Consider the following 26,342-nt stretch of genomic DNA (forward strand, 5'->3'; position numbering starts at 1 on the left):
CCACATTCAGAGGAAAAAACTGTGGGAGTAGAAACACCGAAGAAAAACAACTGCTTGATCACATGGATCGAGGGGATATGGTTGGGGATGTAGACTAAATGATCATCCTAGTGCAAACATCAACAGCATGGAAATAGATTTTGATCAAGGGCACATGTAAAACCCAATAGAATTGCACATCAACTATGGGAAGGGGGGAGGGGAGGGAGGGAAAGAATATGATTCTTGTAACCAAGGAATAATGTTCTAAATTGACTAAATTGACTAAATAAATTTTTCAAAAAAAAATCTGCCCCTATAGTAGGGAGCTTGATTTAATGAAATCATGAATCCATCAAAGTATTCAGTAGCTAAACTGACCTATAAGGTATAATATCAAGAACCCCATCTTGGTACAGGTCAGCGAAAAAGTGATGATAGGAGTCTGAGGAACAAACTAGTCCAGTCCAAAAGGGTGAGCACCTCATTCATATGCCCCACCACCAAATTTTCAGGATGATCAGCAAGCAGTTGAGAAACCTTGATGGCCTGTCCTCAAAACTGAGTGGTGTGCTTGCCTTTTTTTTTTAATCTTAAGACTTTCTCCCTGCTTACACAAAGTTGCCTTCTCAAGTTGGAACTGTCCATTTTGTACTTGTAAGAGTTATTCGAAAAGAAAATGATCTTTGTTTCCAATGAATAATGTTTGGAAATGACCAAATAAAATAATGTTTAAAGTGAAAAAAAAAAGTTATTCGGCTTGGGGAATCCCAAAGAGATCAAAGAAAGAGGGAAGGGATCCTCATATACAAAAATACTGATAGCAGCTCATTTTGTGGGGGCCAAGTACTAGCAACTAAGGGAGTATCCATCAATTAGGGGGTAGTGAAACAAGTTCTGGTATATGAATGTAACAGAATACAGTACTAGTGTTTTGTAGGAAAAGATCAAGGGGATAGTTTCAAAGAAACCTGGGAAGCCTTGCATGAATTGATGCAAAGTGGAGTGAGAAGAACAAAGAGAACAATTTATCAAAACAATATTGTTAAAGATAAACAAGTCTGGAGGTAGCTGTGTGACACAGTGGATGGAGTGCTAGGCTTTGAGATGGGATGTCCTGGATTCAAATATGGCCTCAGGTTCTTCTTAGCTCTTTGACCCTAGATGAGTGATCACTTAATCCCAATTGCCTAGACCTTGATGTTCTGCCTTAAAACAAATACCTATTCTAAGGCAGAAGGTAAGGGTTAAAAAAAAAAAAGATAAACAACTCTGATCAATAAAACTGCCAACCATAAATTCCAGAGGACTGGAGATGAAATATCTTACTCACTGTCTTCTGATCAAGAGATGATTCAGAGTTCAGACTGAGACTTTTTGGGTGGGGAAAGCAGGATATGGAGAATTTTGAAATTTATTTTTCTTAACTATACAAGTTTGTAAAAGAGCTTTTGTTCTTCTTGCCTTTTCTGTGGTAAAGAGATGGGAGCAAGAGGGGAATCTTCATGAAAACAAAATATAATTTTAAAAAGTTGAATTAAATTTAAATTCAATTGAATTGAACTGTAGAATTAAATAATAACAAAAGCAGTGAAAATGAAATCATACTTCACCCTATTTATTTATTTTAGAATTTTTATTTTTTAAGTAATTTTCCATGTTTCCATGATTCATTTTCTTTCCCCTCTCTTCTTCCCTCCCCCTTCCCAGAGCCGACATGCAATTCCACTGGGTTATACAAATGTTATCACTTGATACCGATTTCCATATTATTCATTTTTACAATACCTTCTCTCAAATTCCAAACAATACTGCTTACAAATTTAATACTTACCATGTTGCTTTCTCTTTCTCTAACAAAGACAAAAGCAAGTGCCAACATTCAAACAAGTTCTTTGTTTTCTTAATTGGACAAAAAAACTACCTCGGGATTTTAGGGATGGAGAAAAAGGCATGGTTAGCCTGAGCCAAAATCTTGAATAGCCAAGGTTTGTCTTTGCCAGTTTCTTCCTTCCCTTTCCCTCTTTTGCCCACTTATCCAGTTACATCCCCCTAACTTCCATCAATTTATACTCTGTACAAAGAGGATCTCAAAAAATCCATGCAGGAGTAAGGTGTTAGTGCTTTAATATTTCATTTGCTTTTTGGAATGAATCTTGAAAAGTAGAATTTGGGCATAAGACACCTGGGTGAAGAAGATATTTTCAGACTAGCAGACTGCTAAATCAGCTTCAGACCACGGAAATGGACAACAGAGGTCATTTATTCTGTGTAAAATTTGTTCTGATAGGGTGCTACGGGGAAAATAACCAGAGGATTTGGAGTTAAGGACCAAGCGGCTTTCAGATTCTCAGCTCTGCTGCAGTAGAATCTGTGATCATGGACTACTTACTCCCTGAGAGCTTCATTTTCCTCATCTGTACCCTGAGGAAAGGGAGTAGATTAGATAGCCTCTAAGGGCCCTTTTGGCTCTAAATCCATGACCAATTCTGAGATTGTTTCTACGGTATATATTTTCAAGATGATAATGCCGTTTAACTTGTACAAATCCTTATCCCAGATTTAAATTGTGAATTAAAGAATTGTTAGAACTGGAAGGGACCTCGAGATGATCTTTTCCAACCTTTTGCTTTAAGGATGAAGAAAGTGAGCTCAAATTGGGGGAAATATATCATGTGATGTCACTTAGCTATTAGACCTGAGACTTAATATAGGAGTCTGACTCTTGACTTTGGTCTGAAGAGGATATAATAACAATAATAACTAGTATTTCTATCACACTTTAAAACTTACAAAAAACACTCATTATACTATTTTGTTTAGTCCTCACACAACCCTGTGAGATGAGGTGCCATAATTTATCCCATTTGACAGAGGGAGAAACTGAGACTGAGAGAGTAAGAGACTTGCCCAGGGTCACAAAGATTCTGGCCAGTCAGTGTCTGGGTCAGGATTTGAACTTAAGTCTTCTTGATTGCAATTGCAACTATGTACATATATATATACACACACATACACATATACATGGTAATATGTAGGTGCTAGATCATCTCCCAATGGGACAAGTACAGTAGAAACTGTACCCTCAAGTTCTTCCCAGACTCTGTAATAAGGTCCAGAAAAACAGTTTTGCTACCCAGAGGCTCTAAGCCATATCTATATCCAATGCTGTCCCTACATTGCCCTCTGCTGTCCTTTAGAGCTACCTTCTTGAGGGTGACAATCAGAAAGGACTGAGCATAAGCAAGCAACACAGTCATCTAGGTTAAGATGCCCAGAAGGGGAGAGAGAGAAACTTCTTAATGCTACTTTTGATAAATAGACTTATTTGTGAATTCCATAAAATGTACCTCTCTGTGGACCGTAGGCATTTATTTTGTGATGTCAAGTTGCTTATATTTCAGTGAAGATTCAAGGCCTCTGTTGGACAATATATACACAAGAACATAATTTTTAATCCTAGCCTGAAACAGAACACCCAGCACACCTTGTGGCAGCTGTGGTTGTGATGCAGGGTCAGTAGATATCAGACCAATGCTCACCCTAACTGGATGGAGAAGAAATGAAGACTGACTCTGGTGAACCATGGGGTGAGAGCCAAGGCTAAAAGCATACTTAGCCTAGTTGCTATCTGAGAAACCTAAATTTAAAGGAAGAAGTGTATATAGATATGAAGTTTAAAATGGACCAGGATGGCAACACCTCTGACTAGAGTCACTAGTGTGTGGTTTTAAAGATGATCAAACCATCTGGTTTTTCACATAAGCACATTTCAGGAAACCTGCATTTCAAGACTCTCAATTTCCATTTCCATTTAAATTCAGCTGAAATTGTTTTGTTTTTTTTAAACCCTTATCTTCTGACTTGGAATCAATGCAGTGTTTTTGGTTCCAAGACAGAAGAGGGCTAGGCAATGGGAATTAAATGACTTACCCAGGGTCACACAGCTGGGAAGTGTCTGAGGCCAGATTTGAACCCAGGATCTTCCAACTCTAAGCTGGGTTCTCAATCTGATGAGTCACCTAGCTGCCCCATCAGCTAAAATTTTTAAAAAATCAAACCCATCCTGCTTGGATGAGAGTAATCTCAAGCAATCTATAATGATCTCTAGCTAGTTAATTCACTTTAAACTAAGAGAAAACAATATATTAAAAGGTGTTTGACAATTAAAACAAAACAAAAACAAACACCAAAACAAACAGACCAAAACTTCTTTGAGAGCTAAAAAAGACCAAGAATCTTGTTCTATAAAGGACAAACAGTCCTCTTATCATCAATTGTATTTATTTAAAACCCTTACCTTCTGTCTTATAATCAATATAGTGTATTGGTTTCAAAGCAGATGAGCAGTAAGGGCTAGATCTGTGTTGGCTAACCTATGGCACACTTGCTAGAGGGAGCTGCTCCCTTTCCTCTCTCCACCCTAGCTGAGGGCATTTCTAACAGGACCCACCCCTCTGCCTAGCAGCCCAATGGGAACTCTGCCTCCCTCCCCTGTCTGGGTTAAGGCTCACATGCAGCATGAGGGTTGTAGTGTGGGTACTCAATCTCTAAATGGTTCACTGGGCTAGGCAATTGAGGTTAAGTTACTTTTCCAGGGTCACACAGTTAGGAAATATCTGAGGTCAAATTTGAACCCAAGTCCTCTCATCTTCAGGCCTGGTTCTCTGTCCACTAAGCCACCATGTCCTTAATTCTGTCTTGTCACCAAAAAAGATGCTCCTTGGGAAGGAGATGGAAAACCTGGTTAAAACATTAATCATACCTACATGCAGTTAGAAATGAACCTTGAGAATCCATCATATACTTAAGTATTTGAAGAGTCTTTAGAGGTTCACTTTATTTATTTTTTAGAGGCCCATTCTACAGAGAAAGAAAGTGAGTCTCAGAGAACCTACTTGAGGTCACACAGCTAGTAAGCAGTAGAGATAGGACCTCTGATTCCAAATTTAGTCTTCTTCCTGGTGTATCTCAATATCTCTCTTGCAATCTTTGGTCCACCTTCCAGGATTATTCTTTTCTTTGAAGAGCTAAATACCTTACATACAAAGCTGAAGGAGCCATCATGCCTATATTCTAATTGCAGGAGCAGGTTAAATGGAGAAAGTTAACTACTTCTCTCTCCGAGTTTCTTATAAAGAAATCTGATAGATCCAGTAATTTGGCTTCATCCCATTCAGTTGTGCATATGATGAAACATTTGTGATGTAGAATATCCTGGAACTGCTTTGGGGCATGAGAGATAATGTTCAATCCAAGCAACTCTAGGAGTATTCCATGGAGGGGCCAGAATAGGACACAAAAGGAAAGAAGGCACCACTAGGTAAAAAGAGAACCTGGAGAGTGTGATATCTCTAACAGCCACAAGAGGTATGAATAACCAAAGGGAGGGAATGGTCAGTTGGGTCAGTGCTGAAAGAGGTCAAAGAGGATTTGGAATGGGAAAAGAAGCCATTGGATTTGGTGATTAGGAAGTCACTGGTGACTGTGGAAAGAGCAGTTTCAATAGAGCCAGATTAGGGGCTGAGAGTCTTGTATTGATGAGGTATTGTATTTAAAAAACTATCACCTCCATTCTGATTATTCCCAAATGCAATGAAGTTTCTTATCCCCTTGGATTTCTAAGGTACTCACTCCTTAGTTTGCTCCCATTTTGTGTATCTCACCAATCTTTCATCACTCCTCCATTAAGACCCTACGGCTGTCTCCTTCCTGTTCTTGAAACATTTGTCCACTCCTACTTCCACCATACCTTTCTTCTTTCTTTCCCAGGTTTGGAATGCTTTTGCTCTTCCTCTCCCACATCAGATTGCTTAGGTCCAGGATAATCTACTTTTCAGATTACTTATAGCAATCATTACTTTACTTCATCATTAAGATTGTACTAGGTGTTTGGAGAGAAAAGAAAGATTAATAAAAAATTGTTCCTGACCTTGAAGAGCTTAAAATCTATTAAAGAGCTGCCCTGTGTATGTAAATATGTATGAATGTATGTGTAGAGATGGATGGCTGCTAAGTAGCTCAATGGATAGAGCACCAGGAATTGAAGTCAGGGAGACCTGAATTCAAATCCAGCCACAGACACTTATAAGTCATTCTGCCTCAATTTCTTCAACCATAAAATGGGAATAATACCTATATCTGATCAGTATTGTTGTAGAGATCAAATTAAATATTTGTTAAGTGCTTAATACACAATGCTTGGTACATAGTTTAATAAATGCTTATTCCCTACTACAACTACAATTTGTAAAATCCTGGATTATACTAATAACTTATATTTCTCTATATCCCACACAGTGCCTGGTACAACATTGAAAACAGTAATTTTCTTGCCTTTACATTTGATGGGTAATGAGTAAATGGAAGCAAAGGTCCTATAAGGCTAGGACTGCAACAAGGCATCATTGATATCTTGGGGCACCCCCAAACAGAGATACCCATGCACCCTTTGCTCAGCCAATCTCCTCAGTCCTTCCTAGGAAAGAGCATTCATCTGACAATTTCATTCATAGCATTCTATTAATAATAACTAAGAATTCAAGGAAGAGTTTCTAAATGAGATTATAAAGCTAACCTTGTTAAGTAAGAGTCATCCATCAATACGTAATGATATTCAAGAAATACAGACATAGGTAGAAGCTGGAAACCTTATTCTAAAGAATCACACTGCTTGTTGAATACAAGATGCTAGGGCAGTGTTTTTTTTTTTTAAGGTTATTGTTGAAGGGGCAGCTGGGTGGCTTAGTAGATAGAGAGCTAGGATAGGAGCCAGGTCCTGGGTTCAAATCTGGACTCAGACACTTCCTAGCTGTGTGACTGGTACGTCACTTAACCCAAAGTGCCTAGCCCTTATTACTCTACCTTGGAACCAATACTTAGTATTAGTTCTATAACAGAAGATAAAGGGTTTTGGGGGGGTTTTTATGTTTATTGTCCATATCTGGGTGCAAGCCTTGATCATTAGGAGAGCTTGGGACTGGAAAAATGGTACATGATTTCCCCTTTAATGCCCACAGGAGCTAAAAGTCATACATATTGGATGGCCTACTCAACCAGCCACAATAGATCAAAGGGACCCAATCAATATGGACAGAATAAAATTGCTGAGGAACAGGTGGCACAGCAGAGTAACCTGACCTAGGACAGAGAATTCAGCCAAGATTTATAGCCAAAAACAATTGTGTCCGTTTGTTTTGCTGGACTGTTTTGTTTTTGTTTTTTTGGTTACCCTGGGCAGGTCAGGGGTGTGGAGATTATTGGAGCGTGATTGTGATGTGAAAAACCACAAAACATCAACAAAAAATTTATAGTCAACATTTCCAATTTAAAATAGGCTCAAAATACCCTACAAAACAAAGACATAACAAGGTCGTATGCCATAGACTTAGAAAGTTTAATTGATAACACTTGTATAGTGAGCAGCTAGATGGTCCAGTGAATAGAACAGTAGGCTGGGTGTTGGGAAGACCTGGGTTCAAATTTGACCACAGATAACTTCCTAGCTGTATAACCCTGGGCAAATCACTTAACACTGTTTGCCTCAGTTTCCTCATTTATAAAATAAGCTGGAAAAGGAAATGACAAATCATTCCAATACCTTTGCCAAGAAAACTCCAAACAGGGTCCCAGAATTGGACACAACTGAAATGACTGAACAACTTCTATTCCATTTAGCATAGTAAATAAATGCTTGTTGAGGGATCAGCCAGGTGGTCGAGTGGATTGGGATCCAGGTCTAGAGAGAGGAAGTCTTGGGTTCAAATCTGGATTCAGACACTTCCTAGCTATTTGACCCTGGGCAAGTCACTTGCCTAGCTCTTGCTGCTCTTCTGCCTTAGAACCAAAACATAGTGTTGATTCTAAGATGGAAGGTATGGGTTAAAAATATAATAGAACTTATATAATGTTAGTATGTGGTTCTCTAAGCCAATATGCAGCCTGCAGGGATTCCTATGTATAACTTAATGCCCTGTCTGCTAGAATTTGACACTATTGTTTCAAGTAGTGGGCACCTCTTAGTATGTTAAAATCATATCGTTTATTAATGTTTCAAAAAGATATCTACTGTGTAAAGTGTATCTACTAAGGTATATCTACTATTTACTCATGATTGAGTCATCACCACCTAGATTTATTCTTTTAGACTAGACTAGGTCATGTTGAACCTGGAATCCCTACCACTTATATCTCTTGCCCCTGGGACTCCTCTCTCCCTCCGATTGGAGAGGGTAGAGGGTGAAGAAGAGAGTCTTCATTTCCAGAGGGCTCCCAAATCAGCCATCTCTTCATTTCCCACTTGGCTGCAATCCTCGGAACTTCATTATCCCACCAGTTCTGGCCCCCCACAGCCTCCACTCCCTGTTCCAGGTACCCTCACCAATAAATATTCCCTTCCTTCCCCATTTACATCTTGTTTTGATGCAAGATCCTTGAAGGCAGGGACTATCTTTTGCCTTCTTTTGTATTTATTCCCAGAGCTTAAAATAGTACCTAGCACATAGACATGCTTAATAAATGTCAATAGATTGATCATAATTCTGGTCAACCCAAGATCATTCTTGACTTCAGAATATTGGCAGTAAAGCACCCTTCTCTCCTCTCAGCAGAGACATGGCTGACTACAGGTATGGAATGAGGCATTGTTGTTGGGTTTGGCTAATTCATTGGTTGGTACTGATTTCTTTGAGGCACTGCCGACACTTAAAGATGTGAAGTTATTAAGAAACACTGTGGTGAGGTGAAGGGGTAGTTCTCTCTCTACCCTGAGCTTGAGCTGAAACATCTCTCCAGGGAGGTATCTGCCAGGCTTATATCTGGAATTGGAGGAGCTCTTGCTTCCTAGATTCCCCAAGAAGTTGATGGGAATCTATTAGCATGGAGTGAGTGGGGAAAGAGATGACAATAACAAGAGGGTTGTTGGAATGAACTAGTGTTTAGTCAATAAAATGGTCTCTCTCATTCTACTCATATACAGAAGGGTATAGGGAGTCTTGACACAAAAGGGCATTGGAGACCAGGTGAAGCCATAAGATGCCATTAGGGCAAAGACTATTGGCAATCTTTTTCCAGGGATTCTCCTCTACAAGCTCCTTAAATAGTTTCAATGAGATCCTTTTCATAGGGAAGCGTACTTCCCTTCCTCTGGCTTGGAAAAGGCCAACTGTCCTTTCATCTTGGTCCAGAAGGCTCCAGGGCACCCAAAGTACAGCTTAATCTCAATGCCTAAGTATTTTTCTGGCCAACTCCAAGTAAATGGTCAACAGTTTCATCAGATCTGGACCAAAATGGTAAGTCAAAACTCTTTCTCATGCATGTTCTCTTGAATTCTCTTCCCTCAGAGAGGAATGGAGACCAATCAGTTCTCTCCAGAATTGGAAATAGGAGGAGAAAGAAAGGGGAAAGGAGGACCAAACTCCAAAATCCATTATCCATTGATTTTCTTAGGTCCACAGATCACATCTGAGGGGCATGAGTTTCTCAGACCATGTGTACTTTCCCAAAAATAAGGATGCTCAGCTGGCAACCAGAAGATATAGGCCCTGCTTCATTCTGGTCATTGATTCTCTCATTAATAAATACATAAAGGGGGAGGGGGAAGAGAAGAAGATTCTTGAAAGCAAGTCATCTTAAATAGACTTAAGGAGAGTAATATATTTTATTTCATTAAAATAGATTTTAAAACAGACTGTGTAAAAGAATTAGGATTCTCAATAATTTACTATTATTTACATTAGCAAATGTTTGTGGTTAGTACACACTTAGCCATGGAAAGTTTGTTGGGAGAATGTAAGGCAAAGCACCCAGGGATGCTCCCAAGCTAAGGAAACCACTACTGAAGAGGTAACCAGTTCAGAGATAGCTTTCTTCCTGTTTCCCATCCTTTCAGATTAAGCATGGTAATTATTTCATTAAATACTTCGCAAACAGCAAGTGAGGTCAAACCTCTGACTGCTGGATGGTAATAAAGAGACTCATTACTCCTACACTGAAGAGCTGTTAGCCCAGAATGGATTCTTTTCCTTTTGGCCTGATCTCTCAAAGCCCATCATTAACTCAGTCCAAGCTTATCCAGGGAGCAGCCTGATCCTCAATGGTCTCCCCTTGTGCTGCAGACAATACCCGGTGGTGATTATCCTTCCGTAAAAAAAACCCAAGAGAGAGCCTTAACAGAGCTCACTTGTCCAGATGTGACCTGAAAACAACAATAACACATCCTGGTTCCCAGGGAAATCCTGTAGCTACTGATGGACTGGCTGGCTGACTTACTTTCCCTACCTGTCTTCAGAACTTGGCAATAGTTCACAATCTCTCATTCCAAGTATTTTCAGAACTCCACATGAGTCACAGGGGTGGGTGGGTGGGAGCGTGTGTGTGTGTGTGTGTGTGTGTGTGTGTGTGTGTGTGTGTGTGTGTGTGTGAGAGAGAGAGAGAGAGAGAGAGAGAGAGAGAGAGAGAGAGAGAGAGAGAGAGAGAGAGAGAGAGAGAGAGAGAGAGAGAGAGAGAGAGAGAGAGAGAGAGAGAGAGAGAGAATGAAGGGGGAAAGGGGATGCCCATGCTACTTTAAAGAAAGAGGAAGTGGTACTCTCCTCTTAGGGAAATGATAAAATATTTAGACCCATCAAAGCTAACTGGAATTACTTCCTTCACAGTAGGTCTCCCCTATAGGCACTGGGTGGTTATCTATCACACCAGGTGTGAAATGTGGGCTTCCCAGGAATTTGGAGAAATAGGTTGGTTTTACAGAAAGAGAAAGAATTTCCATGGGGGTGCTTCACTATAGTCAGTCAGTCATGTAGGCATCCTGTGGCTTCAGAAGCTGCTGCAGATTTTACTGTATACCCTTCCCTGATACCAGAATCCACTTGTGAGTTCTCTTCCACTGTTTGCACTGTCTTCCAAAAACGTGTAGCTTAGGAAGTACATGGAGACCCACTCATGATCTGAGCCACAGAACTGATTTCATTGCAGGCATCATCTCATATCTGGGGTTAGATGACCACTTTTTTGGTCTAAATGGTTGAGGGCTATAGAACAGCAGCATAAGTCAGTAATAAAAGGCCAGAGGGTAGGTGAATGGGCTACTGGAAGGTCAGTCCAAAATGTCCGTTTCAAAAGGAACCAGGTGGTAGTAGGACAAGTTGGTGACATAGGCTGCAGGGTCTTCACTATCTTCCAACTCTGAGGTAAACTCACTGCCATTCTCAAACCTGAAACCAAAAAACAAAACAAATGAAAAAACCCAGAAATGAGAACCTATTGCACCCAAATAGCAAGAAGGAAAGGGAGAGGTACAAAGTTAAATGGATGAAATCCAAAGAACTCTATGGAAAGATATTTGTAAGTGATACCCATTCCCTCAGTTGGGATTCTTGGACAATATTTCTTTCAAGGAAATTTGTTCCAAGAAAATGGTTCTAGTCAGTGCCCCCCATTTATATAAAGCAACAAGAGCTTCTCAAATATACACATTAGTGAAATGTATACTTCTAACCTTAGTAACAGCCTTAATACCTCATGACACCAATTCCCCTTCCAACCTAAAAATGGCCTTTTAAATCCAAAAATAACCAAGATCATTATTTTAGATCTGAAAGAGACTTTAGAGGTCATCTAGGTCATCTAGTTTAACCATCTCGTTTTCTATACTTCAAAGTAAACTTTAACCCATATGACTTACCCAAAGAGGAGCTATTTGGTATTTGAATTCAGATTTTCCGAATCTACATAAAGTATTATTTCTACCATTCTACACTGACATACAACTATCTGTTGTAGAAAAAATCCAGATATTTTAAAATCTACAACTAATTCTAAGTCTTTTTTAAAAAGTTTGCTCAGAGAACAAGTAGAGGTAATAAGTAGCAGATATAATATGTGATCCCTGTTTCAGACACACTGGAAAGAGAGGATTAGGGAATCTTATGCTTTACTCCTCCGTAATAACTGTCCAAGTTTTTTTTCTTTTGAATAGACACTTGATCAAAATTCTACTAGATGGGACAAAACTTATTTATTAGAGAAAGAAAAAAATGATGAATACCACTTTAAAAAGTGTCTTGAAAGGAAGAAGCAAGACTAAACAAAACACACCACAGCAGAGAGAAATAACTGGAAATTCCTGGTGAGCTTCCTTAGACTTGTTGCCAGATAAGGCTTGAAAACAGGATTCATAGTTTATGTTGCACAGCAATAAAAAGACCAACTTCCAACTGATCTAAATAAGTATAATCATAACTCTATAGAAAGGCAACCTCTAGTTTAACTGGAAAAGGTATATATAACCATGGGGGGGAGGAGGGGGAGAGAAGGAGGGGGGGAGAGAGATCAGACTCTTAGAGCAATGGTTTCTAACCTTCTAACCTAGGCAGAAAGGCCCTAAAGCGGGGCAAAGTTATTGCAAAGGGTCCACAAATCTATATGTAGTCCATATGGTCAAACTAGATTTTATATAGCTCCAACAAGATAAGAAGCATTACTTAGTACAGTAACCAAGCAAGCATACCTTCTGTTTACTAAAAAAATAATGCCTTAAACATGTGTTACTATTTCATAGGTATGCAGGTATTATGATTAATTAAAATTCATTTAAAAGCATGCTTTTTGTCATAATTTATTTTCTCAACCAAGAAGTACTAATTATGTGGATACTACTCTTTGGGGATCCAAAAAAAATTTTTTTAGATTTAAAAAGGAATTGATTTTTTAAAATCCCAAAATAAATACATTGCAATCATATTAACCAAACTTGACCCTGAAGAGATAAGAAAATGTACCTCTTTCCCTTCATTGCAGAAAAAGGGAACTTGAATATGGGACAATGCATATACTGTCAGATTTGGCTGATGTGCTGGTGGGTTTTGACAGGGTTTTTTCCCTTTCTTTTTTATTGCTTATTAATAAGGAAAGGATTACTGCATAGAGGAGTGGGAAAGAGACATTTGGAAATTAAAGTGATATAAAAAAGTTGTTATAAATTTTAAAAGAAAAAATAATTGGTTCCTATGTGAAAGGATTAGAAGCTATTGCCCAAATCCTTTGACTTTTTCCCTCAGAGAATCAATCATCAACAACATAAGACATTTCTCTAATAAGCCACAGAGGCAGCTAGATGGAATAATGTATAAAACACAGGATCTGGAGTCAAGGAGATTTTATTTCATAATCCACTCTCAGACACTTCCCTTAGCCAAGTCATGTCTCTACCTGCCTCAGTTTCCTTTTCTGTAAAATGGAGATAATAAAAATAGCGCCAACCTCCCAAGATTATAGTTGGGGGGTGGGGGTGGAAATGAGTTAATATTTGCAAAGCACTCTCCAAACCTTAAAAGCATTTTATTTTAGGTATTACTATATTATTTAGTGAGGACAAATAAATCAACCAAAGGACCGTTTGCTTCTGCCTTTCTGAAAACATGTTATGTTCAGAGTGGCATGGAACAAATCCACAAACTTGAAAATGACGTGGGTAAAGCATCTGCCAAGGTACAAAATCTCCTGGTGAATATTTTCCTATTCATGTGCCTCCTCATTCCACAGGATGAATTAATCCTGCCCAGGAGTGACAGAGAAGGAAGGAAGGAAGCCCTGGAAAAATAAGTCAGGATGCTGATGTCATGGCTTTTACTACTGAATTCACATGACTTCTGGCCATCATGTCAAATACTTCTACTCTCAACTGGTTTGAGGAGGCCAAAGTGACCTGTTCAGTTTCTGACCTGATATTATGGTTTGATGGTTCTTTCAACCAATCAAGGCAAAGGGAAGGATAATCAGTGCTGTTTTTCTGTTCTTTCATGGGCTCACATGCAGACACAACAACATAGCATTGTTTCCATAGCACAATCATTTAATATTGGGTGACTGTTAAAGGCACCCATTGTCTTTATGATGTGACACCACAGAAACTACCTCATCAGAAATAAGTTCTATTGTGGCAACTCAGTGGCTCATTGGCTAGAGCCAGACCTGGAGACAGGAGGTCCTGGGTTCAAATCTGACCTTAGGCACTTCCTAGCTATATGACCCTAGGCAAGTCATTTAACCCCAATTGCCTAGCCCTTACTGCTCTTCTGTCTTGGAACTGACACTTGTATTGATTCTAAGACAGAAGGAAAAGGTTTAAAAAGAAAAGAAATGAGCTCCATCTTTTGTCTTAGCAATGTGCCTGCTATTATCTGATTCATGGGCACAAAGCCAAGTGGTTAAACCTTAGTGGAGCTGAGGACAAACTTTAATGTAGAGGCAGCCTGAGGGGCAAAACCTCTATTAAATCAAAACAGCATCTCTCTCTCTCTCTCTCCCCACCCTTCGCCCCCTGACTGGCAGCTTGTCTGAAATTAATAAACAGCCTGCTCCCCAAGGTCACAACAGTCGTTCTCCCCTGGATTCATATATCAGGCAAATGCTCTTGCCAAAAGGGCAGCCAGGAGTTTACAAGCAGTTGGCTACAATTCCCTTTAAATGCTCACTTGAGTTACTAAAGTCTGCTGATTAGTAACTCAAGTGAACATTTAAATCAGACTTTTTTTCTTTTTTGCCAGGGGGGACAGGGACTATTCAAACAGAGTTACAGAGACTGGCTTTCTACTCCTTCTCCCCCAAAAGGACTTCTGTAACAGTCATCTATACTTTTAAAAAATAATAACTTTTTATTGACATCTTGTTTTTAATATAGCCTAAAAATTTCCCTGAATCATTCACCCTCTCTTTTCATTAAAAAGAAGAGAGGGACAACCAGGTAGCACAGTGGATAGAGCACCAGGCTGGAACTGGGAGGACCTGGTTTCAAATCCAACCTCAGACACTAATAGCTGTGAGGCTCCAAGCAAGACACTTAATCTCAGTTGCCTAGCTCTTGCCTCTCTTTTGTCTTGGAAATGATACTAAGGAGGGGCAGCTGGGTGGTTCAGTGCAAAGTGAGCAAGTCCTAGAGATGAGAGGTCCTAGATTCAAATCTACCCTCAGACTCTTCCCAGCTGTGTGACTCTGGGCAAGTCACTTAACCCCCATTGCCTAAGCCCTTACTGTTCTTCTGCCTTGTGTAAGGATGATATTAGAAAATAAGTATTGTTTTATTAGTTTAGGGATAAGAAGTAAAGTGGCTGCTTGACAAAGAACTGGAGTTTGAAGCAGAGCTGAGAGAGTGTGTTAATTTCAGATGTGACAGTTTTTCTGTGTCAATTACTCTTTCAGGCAGTTGGAAATTGGGCTCTGGCAGTTGGCAGAGACATACTCAGAGATTCTCAGTGCTGGAGGAGGTAACATCTTTGCCTCTCTCTCTGTCTGAGGGAAAGATCTGAAGGAGCTCAGTGTTTTCCTTTCCCAAGTTGGGAAACACTATTGACTATCTATTGTAGTTTTACAGATTGTTTAATTCTGAGAAGACCAAAGAAAAACCTGGCCTAACTTGATTCTTATTGAGACTCAACCAGCTAGCCTTTGCTATTTTATAATTTGAAGGTGAAGTTAAGGATTATAAGGATAATAGTGGTAGTTTTTATTTAGATAGAATAAATTTGGGTCAGTCAGATCAGGGAAGAGTAGTGTAGCCTGTGAAACAAAGAAGAAGCGGTTCCTTGAGGAACCAGGGAGTTTATTTGGGTGGATTTAGAATCCCTTATAAATAGAAATCCTTTATTTATCCTTAAATATTTCAACAAATAGTTTATGGTTATAATAAGAGTCTCTTTAGCATCTTTGTACCTGGCCCTGAAGAGTTCATATTTGAGCTTCACTTCATCACTGAAGATACTTTTGATTACATCTATCAAAAGTATCCAAACAGTTTGAACCTGTATTGGCAAATTTTCCATCTATATTTATGTAGCTCACCATTATAATTTTTATTTTTACACTTGGAACCAACAGGCAGTATTGATTCTAAGACAGAAGGTAAGGGTTTAAAAAAGGAAAAAGAAATGATGCTAAGACAAAAAGTAAGGATTTAAAAAAGAGAAAGAGAAAAATATTAGCAAAGCCTATCAAAATATTGAAAAATCCTGACAATACATGCATTGGTTGACACTTATCCTATCTCCCACTACAGATACCTCCACAAAATAGTGGGGGGAAGTGTCTCCTAATCTTTGGGGCCTGAGTTTAGATTTGAACTCAAATTTTCCTGACTCTAGACTCAGTATTCAAACCAGATTTAAATGACAGGTAGGAATTCAACAGGGGAAAAAAGAGAATTCCAGGCCTATAGAATCTATCATTATTTATTTTTCAATCTGTAGCACTGAGGACACTATGATATCTGTGTTGGAGGCCTCATAAATCTGTCAAAAGAATCATCCCAAAATTAATCAAAAATGCCTTTTCTATATAACCAAAATTTAGAGCAAAATACTTACAAATGTTCTGTTGAATCCACATCCAAGTGATTGTCTTTTCCATTTGGTATACTGTGATCAATAACTATTGTCTCAGTATTTGCTAAACAAAATCCATTTGACCTCATGATTTCTGAAAAGAAAGATAACTGAGGTTAGGGCCACAGAATTCATTGCAGGATGTATCTTTCATGGTTGATCTCAAAGCCAAGGAAATGAATAAGGGCAAGTTGTGGTGGGGTACTGAATTGGTTTATAGCTTAATTATGTAATTATCGGACTCCATTTTCTCCTCGAAGCCCAAGAGGGAATTAGCAAGATGTAGATGTCTATCAAAAGAAGAAGTTCACAGACCCCAGATTAAGAATTCCTTCCTGGCAAGGTCTTAGGAGTCCTAGGCTCATGATTAGCAAGATGATCATGATCAGACCTTCCCCACCCCTACAGGTGAGAGAAGGATCAACACAGGCATGCATAACATTTGGAAGACCACTGAAAAAATAGCCACATAGACTACTTGATAGAAGCATTTCCCTACCTACCCTGCCTATACCACCTCCTATGCAGACAGAGAAATACATCATTTCCCCCCATGAAAATTCATGCTAAAATAACCAGCTCTTCCCAATGTCAGAAAAGATTCAGTTCGTGTTAGCATATAGTGTTGTCTTATATTTTAGCTTGCAAAGGCAGTCCCCTGAAGTTTGGTGTTCTAGTCTTTCTGAAGGAGAGATAGTCAGTCTGATGCAGTAGAAAGCTCAATAGGCCTGAGAGTCAGAAGAGTTTCTAGTCCTGGCTCAGCTTACAGCTGGCTGTGTTCTCTGAGCTGGTGACTTCCTCATGAAAGAGCTGGATAAGATGATTTCTGGACCTCTTGGGGCTTTGAAAAATTTTCTGATTCTGTCATCTATGCATCTAGGGGACATGTATGGCGCTCGTGTCTGGTTCAGTCAAATGTATCTTTTCCAAGGGAATCTATTTTCCATCACTTCCCCTGCAAGGTCACACCACAATCTAACAATAGATATGACGGGCATTAATAGCTCTCTCTCCTCTTTGGTGTTTATACACATGCTTCAATTATCAACAAACTTTGGCATATCCCCTAATCTCTAGATCTCCTCTAGCTGAGGAGGCCCCTTTTTCCTCATGAATAATTTTTTTTCTCTTGCCTATCTTAAAAGGAACATCCATGCTGCAAAATAACCTTCAAATTCCTGGCATATTCTCAACAGTTCTACACTTCCCTGTTCAAGATCGAAAGCATGGCAGCATACAGCTTAAAATAGCCTTCCATGGCTCACTGGCATGTCATGGGGCAAATGAGAGCCTAGGAAGCTGTCCATAATCACACTAAGCCTCTAAAGGTTCTAGCATAGAAAGAGCTTTTTCCTTCTGCCTTTCCAAGATTTGTTTTGCTTTCCTCCACATCTCAGCCTGTGTTTTTTATAGCCAAAATCAACTCACGAATTTTTCTTTTTTGCTCAAGCAATAAATTATTAGTTAAGTCACTTAGCCCCCATTGCTTAGCCCTCACCACTCTTCTGTCTTGGAGTCAAGACAGAAGGTAAGGGTTAAAAAAATTAAATTTAATGCTCTTCCAAGGTACCCTTATTGCTGGGCTAAATTCTAAGGCTACGAAGAAAGACAAAAACAGTCTCTGAACTCTGGGAGTTCACAACCTAACAGGGGAAATAATATGTGAACAATTGTGTATATACACATACGCCCACACACACATGACCATACACATATACATGTGTGTACATGCATACATCCTATATACAATGCATGCATAGCATGCACATATAATATACAATACACATATATTGTATACAGTACACACATTATATGTAGTAAATACATACACTACATGTATACATTAACAAATACACACATGTGTAGTATACATATAATATAATTCTACATACTGTACATGCATTATAAACAGTACATACACATATACTATACACAGACATGTATGTTGTCTACAATACATGCATCATATATAATATGTATGTACAGTACACACCTATTAGATTCGGTAGCATGCATGCTATACATAGTACACATCATATGTTGTACATACATATACTATGCACAGTACACATATAAAGCATACATGTATATGCATGTGTGGATCACATGTAATGTACCTGTGGTGTGGACATATATGTATATACACATGTATGTGCTGTGTGCACTACACACGTGTGTATAATGTACATGGAAGGTAATCCCCAAAAGAAGGCTCTAAGGGGCAGCTAGATAGCTCAGTGACAGGAGATCCTGGGTTCAAATATGATCTTAGATGCTTCATAGCTGCGGGAGCCCGGGCAAGTCCCTTAACTCCACTTGCCTGCTACTACTCTTCTGCCCTGGCCAACACGTCGATACTAAATAGCTCATCTAGCCCAATATTTAGACGCTCAATACTTTAGCATCGACTCTAAGATGGAAGGGAAGGTTTTCAAAAAGGGCATCCAGCGAGAGAGGAGAGATGCAGGATCGAAAAATGCCTCTCGTACGAGGAAGGAGTCAAGGCTTTGGAAGAAACCCGGGGAGCTAAGGGGTGAAGGGGAGGAGAGGGGGCATTCTGGGCATGGGGACAATGGGTGCAAAGGTATGGGTTCAGGAGTACTATGTTCAAGGAACAGCAAGAAATCCAGTGTTGCTGAAGTGTAAGATGACCAGAGATACGAATGGATCAGGCTATGAAGGGTTTTAAAAGCCAAACAGATCCTTTTTTGAGCTTTTTGTTTAATATAGTTTATATCATAACTTGTATAATTTATGATGTAACATTTAATTTATTAAGGGTTTTTTTCTTTAATTTTGGATCATCTGTGGCCATGTGGAGAACAAATGAGATAGTAACCCAGTTTCTATTCAACAAGTGTCTTCTAAGCACCTACTATGTGCCCGAGCACTATGCTGCATGATGGGAAGACAAGGACAGATTTGAAACAGTTAAGTCATGGTGCTGCAGTAGTCTGGATGATACAGGCAAGCCCCTCACTTAGTCACACTGCCCAGGCAATTGCTTAATTCTCTTGTAGGACTGTCTGCTGCAGGTCTCGTTTCACAGATCTTTGGCCAGCCAGCAGCACTGATATCTTATACTCCTACAAAGCTTATTGCTTCCCCCAGCCCCCTCCTTTTCATCCCTCCCATTGCCAGAAACAAGATGCCCTGTATTTGGTACTGGAGTTCTTCATGTCATGTGAAAGAACACAGGAGGTAAACTGAAACTTATAAGGGGTTTAAATCTCAGGAGTCAACTAGGTGTAAAAAAAGATATCGTATAAGGCTCTCCAGAACTAGATTTTATAGTTTCAAATTTTCTTGCCCCTTCCCTGGAACCCAGGTCTAGGATAATGACTAAACCTTACCCATATGGGTTAGGTTCACTTACTGGCCAAAAAAAAAAAAGATATATGGTACCATTTAAAAACAAACTTCTTTCCTAGTTGATGAACTCTTAGCAAACATAATGCTGCAAATTTACATTTTTCTCTCTTTACCAGGGTTTTTTTTTTTAACTGACAAATAACAAAGACTATCACTACAAAATATTCTTGAGTAAATATCTAAAAAAGTTTTTCTTAAAAGTAATAGAAAAGGGGGAAGCTGGGTAGCTCAGTGAATTGAGAGCCAGGCCTAGAGACAGGAGGTGCTAGGTTCAAATTTGGCCTCAGACACTTCCCAGCTGTGTGACCCTGGGCAAGTCACTTAACCCCCATTGCCTAGCCCTTACCACTCTTCTGCCTTGGAGCCAATACACAGTATTGACTCCAAGACAAAAGGTGAGGGTTAAAAAAAAAAGTAATAGAAAAGTGGGCAGGTAGGTGGTTCAGTGGATTGAGAATCAGGCCTAGAGACAGGAGGTCAGCATTTCCTAGCTACATGACGCTGGGCAAGCCACTGCCTAGCCCTTACCACTCTCCTGCTCTGGAACCAGTATTGCTTTTAAGATGGAAAGTAAGAGTTTAAAAAGAAAAATGACAGAAAATTCCAATATGGCCTCAGCCTTTCCTAGCTATGTGAACTGGGCAAGTCACTTAACCCCCATTTCCTGGCCCAGTAATGGCAAACCTTTTAAGGATTATATGCCATGCCACACTGCCAGAGATGGCATGCTGTGCCTCACCTCCTCAGCAAGTACCAGGTACCCCGCCTCTCCACTTACCTCACACAGGGGAGGGAAGGAGAAAAGGCTTCCATTGAGCTTCTGCATGAGGGGCAGGTGAAGTGAGGAATATCCTCAGCGAGTGTAGAGAGGGGGAGGTGAGTGACCTGAGTGCTCTGCTCCCCTCTAGCTCTGCCCCCTGTGAGCCACCCACCTTACCCCCTGTGCCCACAGAAAGCTCTCTGAATACCATCTTTGGCACCTGTGCCATAGGTTTGCCATCATTGGCATAGCCATTACTGCTCTTCTGCTTTAGAATTGAGAATAATACAAAGGCAAAATAATTCCTAATGTCTGGTTGAAACCTTGAATTTAAAAAAAAAAAACACTATACTGCTTAACTGTTCAACCTTGGGTAGGTCTCTCTCAGTCTCCTCATCTGTAAAATGAGGATAATGATAGAACCTCCCTCACAGGGTTGTTTTGTTGTAAGGATCAAATGAGATAATACGTGAAGCCCTTTGTAAACTTTGAAGCACTACATGAATTTTGGCTTTTATTATTATCACTATCACATAAAGACATGGAAGACTTCTTATCCACAGGGATGTCAACATTGGTCTGATTGAAATGGAAATGAAACCAACCAAAGGCTGGGGTTCATTCAAACAGGTATCAAAGAACTGGACCAGGTTCTGGTTCATCTTTTCCCTCTTGCACCTTAGTGAAGGTATCCCCTGAAGTTCTATCCTTAAACATTATTTCCCCTCCAACAATCAGTTCTGCCAGAAGAGCCTCCAATCTCTACCTTGTCCATATCTCCCCTCCTTCATTTCCCTTCATTTCCCCTGAAGTTCTATCCTTAAACATTATTTCCCCTCCAACAATCAGTTCTGCCAGAAGAGCCTCCAATCTCTACCTTGTCCATATCTCACCCATTGCCACTGCCACTTCCAATTCAATTGGCACAAAATTGAGATCACCAACTTGCCTAAACACCCCCCCCCCCCCACAACTTCCTTATTTAGGCTAAGGATACCTAAGCCACCTAGTCATGAAGACATGAAAACTCAAAGTCATTTTTGATCCTTCCTTTCTGTTGACACCTGATCAGCTGTCAGATTCTGTTGATTCTTTCTCTACAGTATCTCCTTTTATATGCACCCCTTTCTTTCCACTCCAACCTTTAATTCAAACCCTAATACTTCTCCCCAGGACTATTTTAATGGACTTCTAATTAGTCTTCCTGCCTGGAACCTCTCCTTTCATTGATTCATCCTTCCCACTGCTGCCTAAATTATCTTCTCAGTACATCCCCTGGATCTTCTCACCAGAACTATTCTAATGGACTTCTAATTGGGTCTTCTTGCCTTGAGCTTCTCTCCCTACACCAGTTCATCTTCCCCACTGCTGCCTAAATTATCTTCTCAGGATATCCCTTGAGTATCACTCCACTACTTACAAATCTCCAGAGATTCCAAACTCTAAACACAATAAAAACAAAATTTGGGAAACTTAGAGTTTAGGTCTACAATTGAATTACAACTTACTTTTCTTTTTCTTTCTTTTTTCTTTTTAAAATTCTTACCCTCTGTCTTGGAATTGACTCTAAGTATTGGTTCCAAGGCAGAAGAAAGGTAAGGGCTTGGTGACTTGAACGGTGAAAGTGCTAAGTGACTTGCCCAGGGTCACACAGCTAGAAAGTGTCTAAGACCAAATTTGAAATCAGAACCTCCCATCTCCAGGCCTAGATCTCTATCTACTGAGCCTCCCAGCTGCCCCTCAACTTTCTTTTCCAAGTATTTCATACTCTTCTTTATCTTATCTCCATTTCTGTCACTCTCACCTGTGATCTCATCCTAACCCATTCTGTATATTCATAGGCTGACTCTATACTTGAAATACACCCCCACTTTTTGAAATTATTCTCTACTAATGATACCTCCAGGTGAAAGTTTTCTCCCCTCTTCAAATTTCTCCCAGCACTTCATTTAGTCTTCTGCAAATATTACATTTTGTTCCGGAGCATTCATGTCTATGTGCATGTCTTAGCACCACAATTAGATCATAATGCTCCCAGAGCCCAGATGGAGACATTTTTCATCTTTGTATTCCCAGCACATATAAGAGTCACTTAATAAAATGAATTGAATTAAGCTAACCTTATTCCTGGTCTTGGAGGCAGAAGGCCTGTGTTTATATGCTGGCTCTCTGACACCTGTTGTGTGATCCTAAGTAGATCCTTAATGCCTTTGAGCCTCAGTTTCCCTATCTATAAAATGGTAATATTTGGACTATCAACTTCACAGGTTTTTGTGAAGAGAATGCTTTATAAAGCACAAATGTGCTTTATAATTCTAGCAAATATGATTTTAAAGTATATCTAGGCTAGGTTCAGAGGATCAGAGAGCAAGTATACTCATGTACTTCTGCACTCCTGGCCACCTGGATTTTTATAGATTTAGATCATGCCCAGTATCAATATTTTTATTTCTTGAACCAGTCTATTTCTTTAAAAGGTCTTTTTCATTGATGACTTTGTCTTTACAGTCATTTTCCACCTACCCCCTTCAAAGCCTGAATCCTCCTTTTCACAATTATAAAGCAAACACTCAATACAGTGAATATATGATATCATGCAAACTACATTCTGCCCCAGTAGTACTTCACCACTCTGCCAAGAAGAAGCGTCTTCATTGATTCTTATGGTTCACTATCCATTCTTCAAGACCTTCACTGGCTCTTCAGTTATTCAGATTCATCTTTTAATTTGAAATATGGCTGATTTATTAGAACTAAAATCAGCCAAAGCTTTTGGCTAACCAGAGCAGTCGTCTTGATCAAAATATTTGCTCTCAGAAACGATCTAAAGAGGGAAAGTGTGCTGGGTTTATACCCCAAAGAGATAATAGGGGAAAGTGCATATACAAAAATATTTATAACTGCACTCTATGTAGTGGAAAAAAACTGGAAAATGAGGGGATGTCCATTGATTGGGGAATGGCTGAACAAACTATGGTATCTGATGATGATGGAATACTATTGTGCTAAAAGGAATAATAAAGTAGAGGAATTCCTTGGGAATTGGAACGACCTCCAGGAAGTGATGCAGAGCGAAAGGAGCAGAACCAGGAGAACATTGTACACAGAGACTGATACAATGTGGTACAGTGTGGTACAATCAAATGTAATGGAGTTCTCTACTAGAAGCAACAGGACAATTCTGAGGGACTTATGAGAAAGAACGCTATCCACCTCCAGAGAAAGAAGTGGGGTAGAAACACAAAGGAAAAACATGATTGATCACATGGTTCACTGGGGATGTTGACTCTGAATGATCACTCTATTGCAAATATTAATAATATGGAAATAGGTTTTGAACAACGATACATGTAAAACCCAGTGGAATTGCTTGTCGGCTCTGGGGCGGGGGTGGGGGGGAGGGGGGAGATGGAAAGAACATGAATCGTGTAACCATAAAAAAAAATTCCAATTTAATTAAATAAATAAATTTTAAGAAATAACAATAAAGAGGGAAAGTCTCCCTCTCCTTTTTAAAATAGGTAGTTGTGATTTTTTTTTTTTTGGTGTAGAAAAAAGGACCAAAATGCATTTGGATTTTCAAGTTATTGGCACTTGTACAATTTTATTTTCTCATAGACATACACCAAAAAAAAATCTTGCTTCATCATCTACCTTTCTAGATGTAATTTCAGATTACTACTCCCTACTACATTCCAGTCAAACTGGCCTCCTTACTGTTCCCTGAACACGGCACACACTCTCTGTGTCTTTGCAATGGCTCTAGCAGGCACCTCTATTTCCATTCACTTGCCATTTCCTACAAGCAGCCTTCCTGGAACTCTCTAGTTCTAACTCTTCTTTGCCTTCTCAATTATCTTATATTTACTACAACTGATTAAGTTGTGTAAGCCTTTTCTCTTTACTCCCAACTACAAGGTCCCAAAGGTCAAGGATTCTATTTTTCTTTTTGTCTTTGAATTTCCAGAAATTAATTAAATGAATTGAATCAACTTTTGCTTAAAAACATCTTTTCCAAGGAGTTCTACCAAATTCATTCTACGACACAAACATGGTACTGATCCCAAAGCCATGCAGGTCAAAAACAGAGAAAGAAAACTATAGGCCAATCTCCCTAATGAATATAGACGCAAAAATCTTAAATAGGATACTAGCAAAAAAGACTCCAGCAAGTGATCAGGAGGATCATTCAGTATGATCAAGTAGGATTTATACCAGGAATGCAGGGCTGGTTCAATATTAGGAAAACCATCCACATAATTTATCATATTAGCAAGCAAACTGACAAAAATCACATGATTATCTCAATAGATGCAGAAAAAGCCTTTGATAAAATACAACACCCATTCCTATTGAAAACACTAGAAAGTATAGGAATAGAAGGGCCTTTCCTAAAAATAATAAACAGTATATATCTAAAACCATCAGCAAACATCATCTGCAATGGGGATAAACTAGAAGCCTTTCCAATAAGATCAGGAGTAAAACAAGGATGCCCATTATCACCTCTATTATTTAATATTGTACTAGAAACACTAGCAGTAGCAATTAGAGAAGAAAAAGAAATTGAACGTATTAAAATTGGCAATGAAGAGACCAAGCTATCACTCTTTGCAGATGATATGATGGTTTACTTAAGGAATCCTAGAGAATCAACCAAAAAGTTACTCGAAATAATCAACAAATTTGGCAAAGTTGCAGGATACAAAATGAACCCGCATAAGTCATCAGCATTTCTATATATCTCTAACCCATTTCAGCAGCAAGAATTAGAAAGCGAAATACCATTTAAAATCACCCTAGACAATATAAAATACTTAGGAATCTATCTGCCGAGACAAACACAGGAACTATATGAACACAACTACAAAACACTTTCCACACAGCTAAAACTAGATCTAAACAATTGGAAAAACATTGATTGCTCATGGGTGGGACGAGCTAACATAATAAAAATGACAATCCTACCCAAATTAATTTACTTATTTAGTGCCATACCCATTGAACTACCAAAAAACTTCTTTACTGGATTAGAAAAAACCATAACAAAGTTCATTTGGAAGAACAAAAGATCAAGGATATCCAGGGAAATCATGAAAAAAAATGCAAAGGAAGGAGGACTTGCAGTCCCAGACCTTAAACTATATTACAAAGCAGCAGTTATCAAAACAATTTGGTACTGGCTAAGAGACAGAAAAGAGGATCAGTGGAATAGACTTGGCGTAAATGATCTCAGCAAGACAGTTTATGACAAACCCCAAAACCCCAGCTTTTGGGACAAAAATCCATTATTTGATAAAAACTGCTGGGAAAACTGGAAGACAGTGTGGGAGAGATTAGGTTTGGATCAACACCTCACACCCTACACCAAGATAAATTCAGAATGGGTGAATGACTTGAACATAAAGAAGGAAACTATAAGTAAATTAGGTGAACACAGAATAGTATACATGTCAGACCTTTGGGAAGGGAAAGATTTTAAAACCAAGCAAGACATAGAAAGAGTCACAAAATACAAAATAAATAATTTTGACTACATCAAATTAAAAAGTTTTTGTACAAACAAAACCAATGTAACTAAAATCAGAAGGGCAGCAACAAATTGGGAAACAATCTTCATAAAAACCTCTGACAAAGGTTTAATTACTCAAATTTACAAAGAGCTAGATCAATTGTACAAAAAATCAAGCCATTCTCCAATTGATAAATGGGCAAGGGACATGAACAGGCAGTTCTCAGCCAAAGAAAGCAAAACTATTAATAAGCACATGAAAAAGTGTTCTACATCTCTTATAATCAGAGAGATGCAAATCAAAACAACTCTTAGGTATCACCTCACACCTAGCAGATTGGCTAAC

At 39.1% G+C, this 26,342-nt stretch overlaps 1 protein-coding gene across 1 annotated transcript in view; it reads right to left on the reverse strand.

Moving 5' to 3' along the window:
• Positions 1–9,618: 9,618 nt before the first annotated feature.
• Positions 9,619–26,342, reverse strand: part of PXDC1 (PX domain containing 1) — a 62,411-nt gene continuing 45,687 nt past the window's right edge. The window contains exons 4-5 of the mRNA XM_001368082.4: positions 16,335–16,446; positions 9,619–11,189 (exon numbers count right to left, since the gene is read on the reverse strand). Of these exons, the coding sequence (XP_001368119.1) occupies positions 11,072–11,189; positions 16,335–16,446 (230 nt within the window). The 3' untranslated portion in view covers positions 9,619–11,071. The remainder of the gene's footprint in view (positions 11,190–16,334; positions 16,447–26,342) is intronic.

This window comes from Monodelphis domestica, chromosome 3, assembly GCF_027887165.1.
Source record: "Monodelphis domestica isolate mMonDom1 chromosome 3, mMonDom1.pri, whole genome shotgun sequence".
NCBI classification, from domain to species: domain Eukaryota; kingdom Metazoa; phylum Chordata; class Mammalia; order Didelphimorphia; family Didelphidae; genus Monodelphis; species Monodelphis domestica.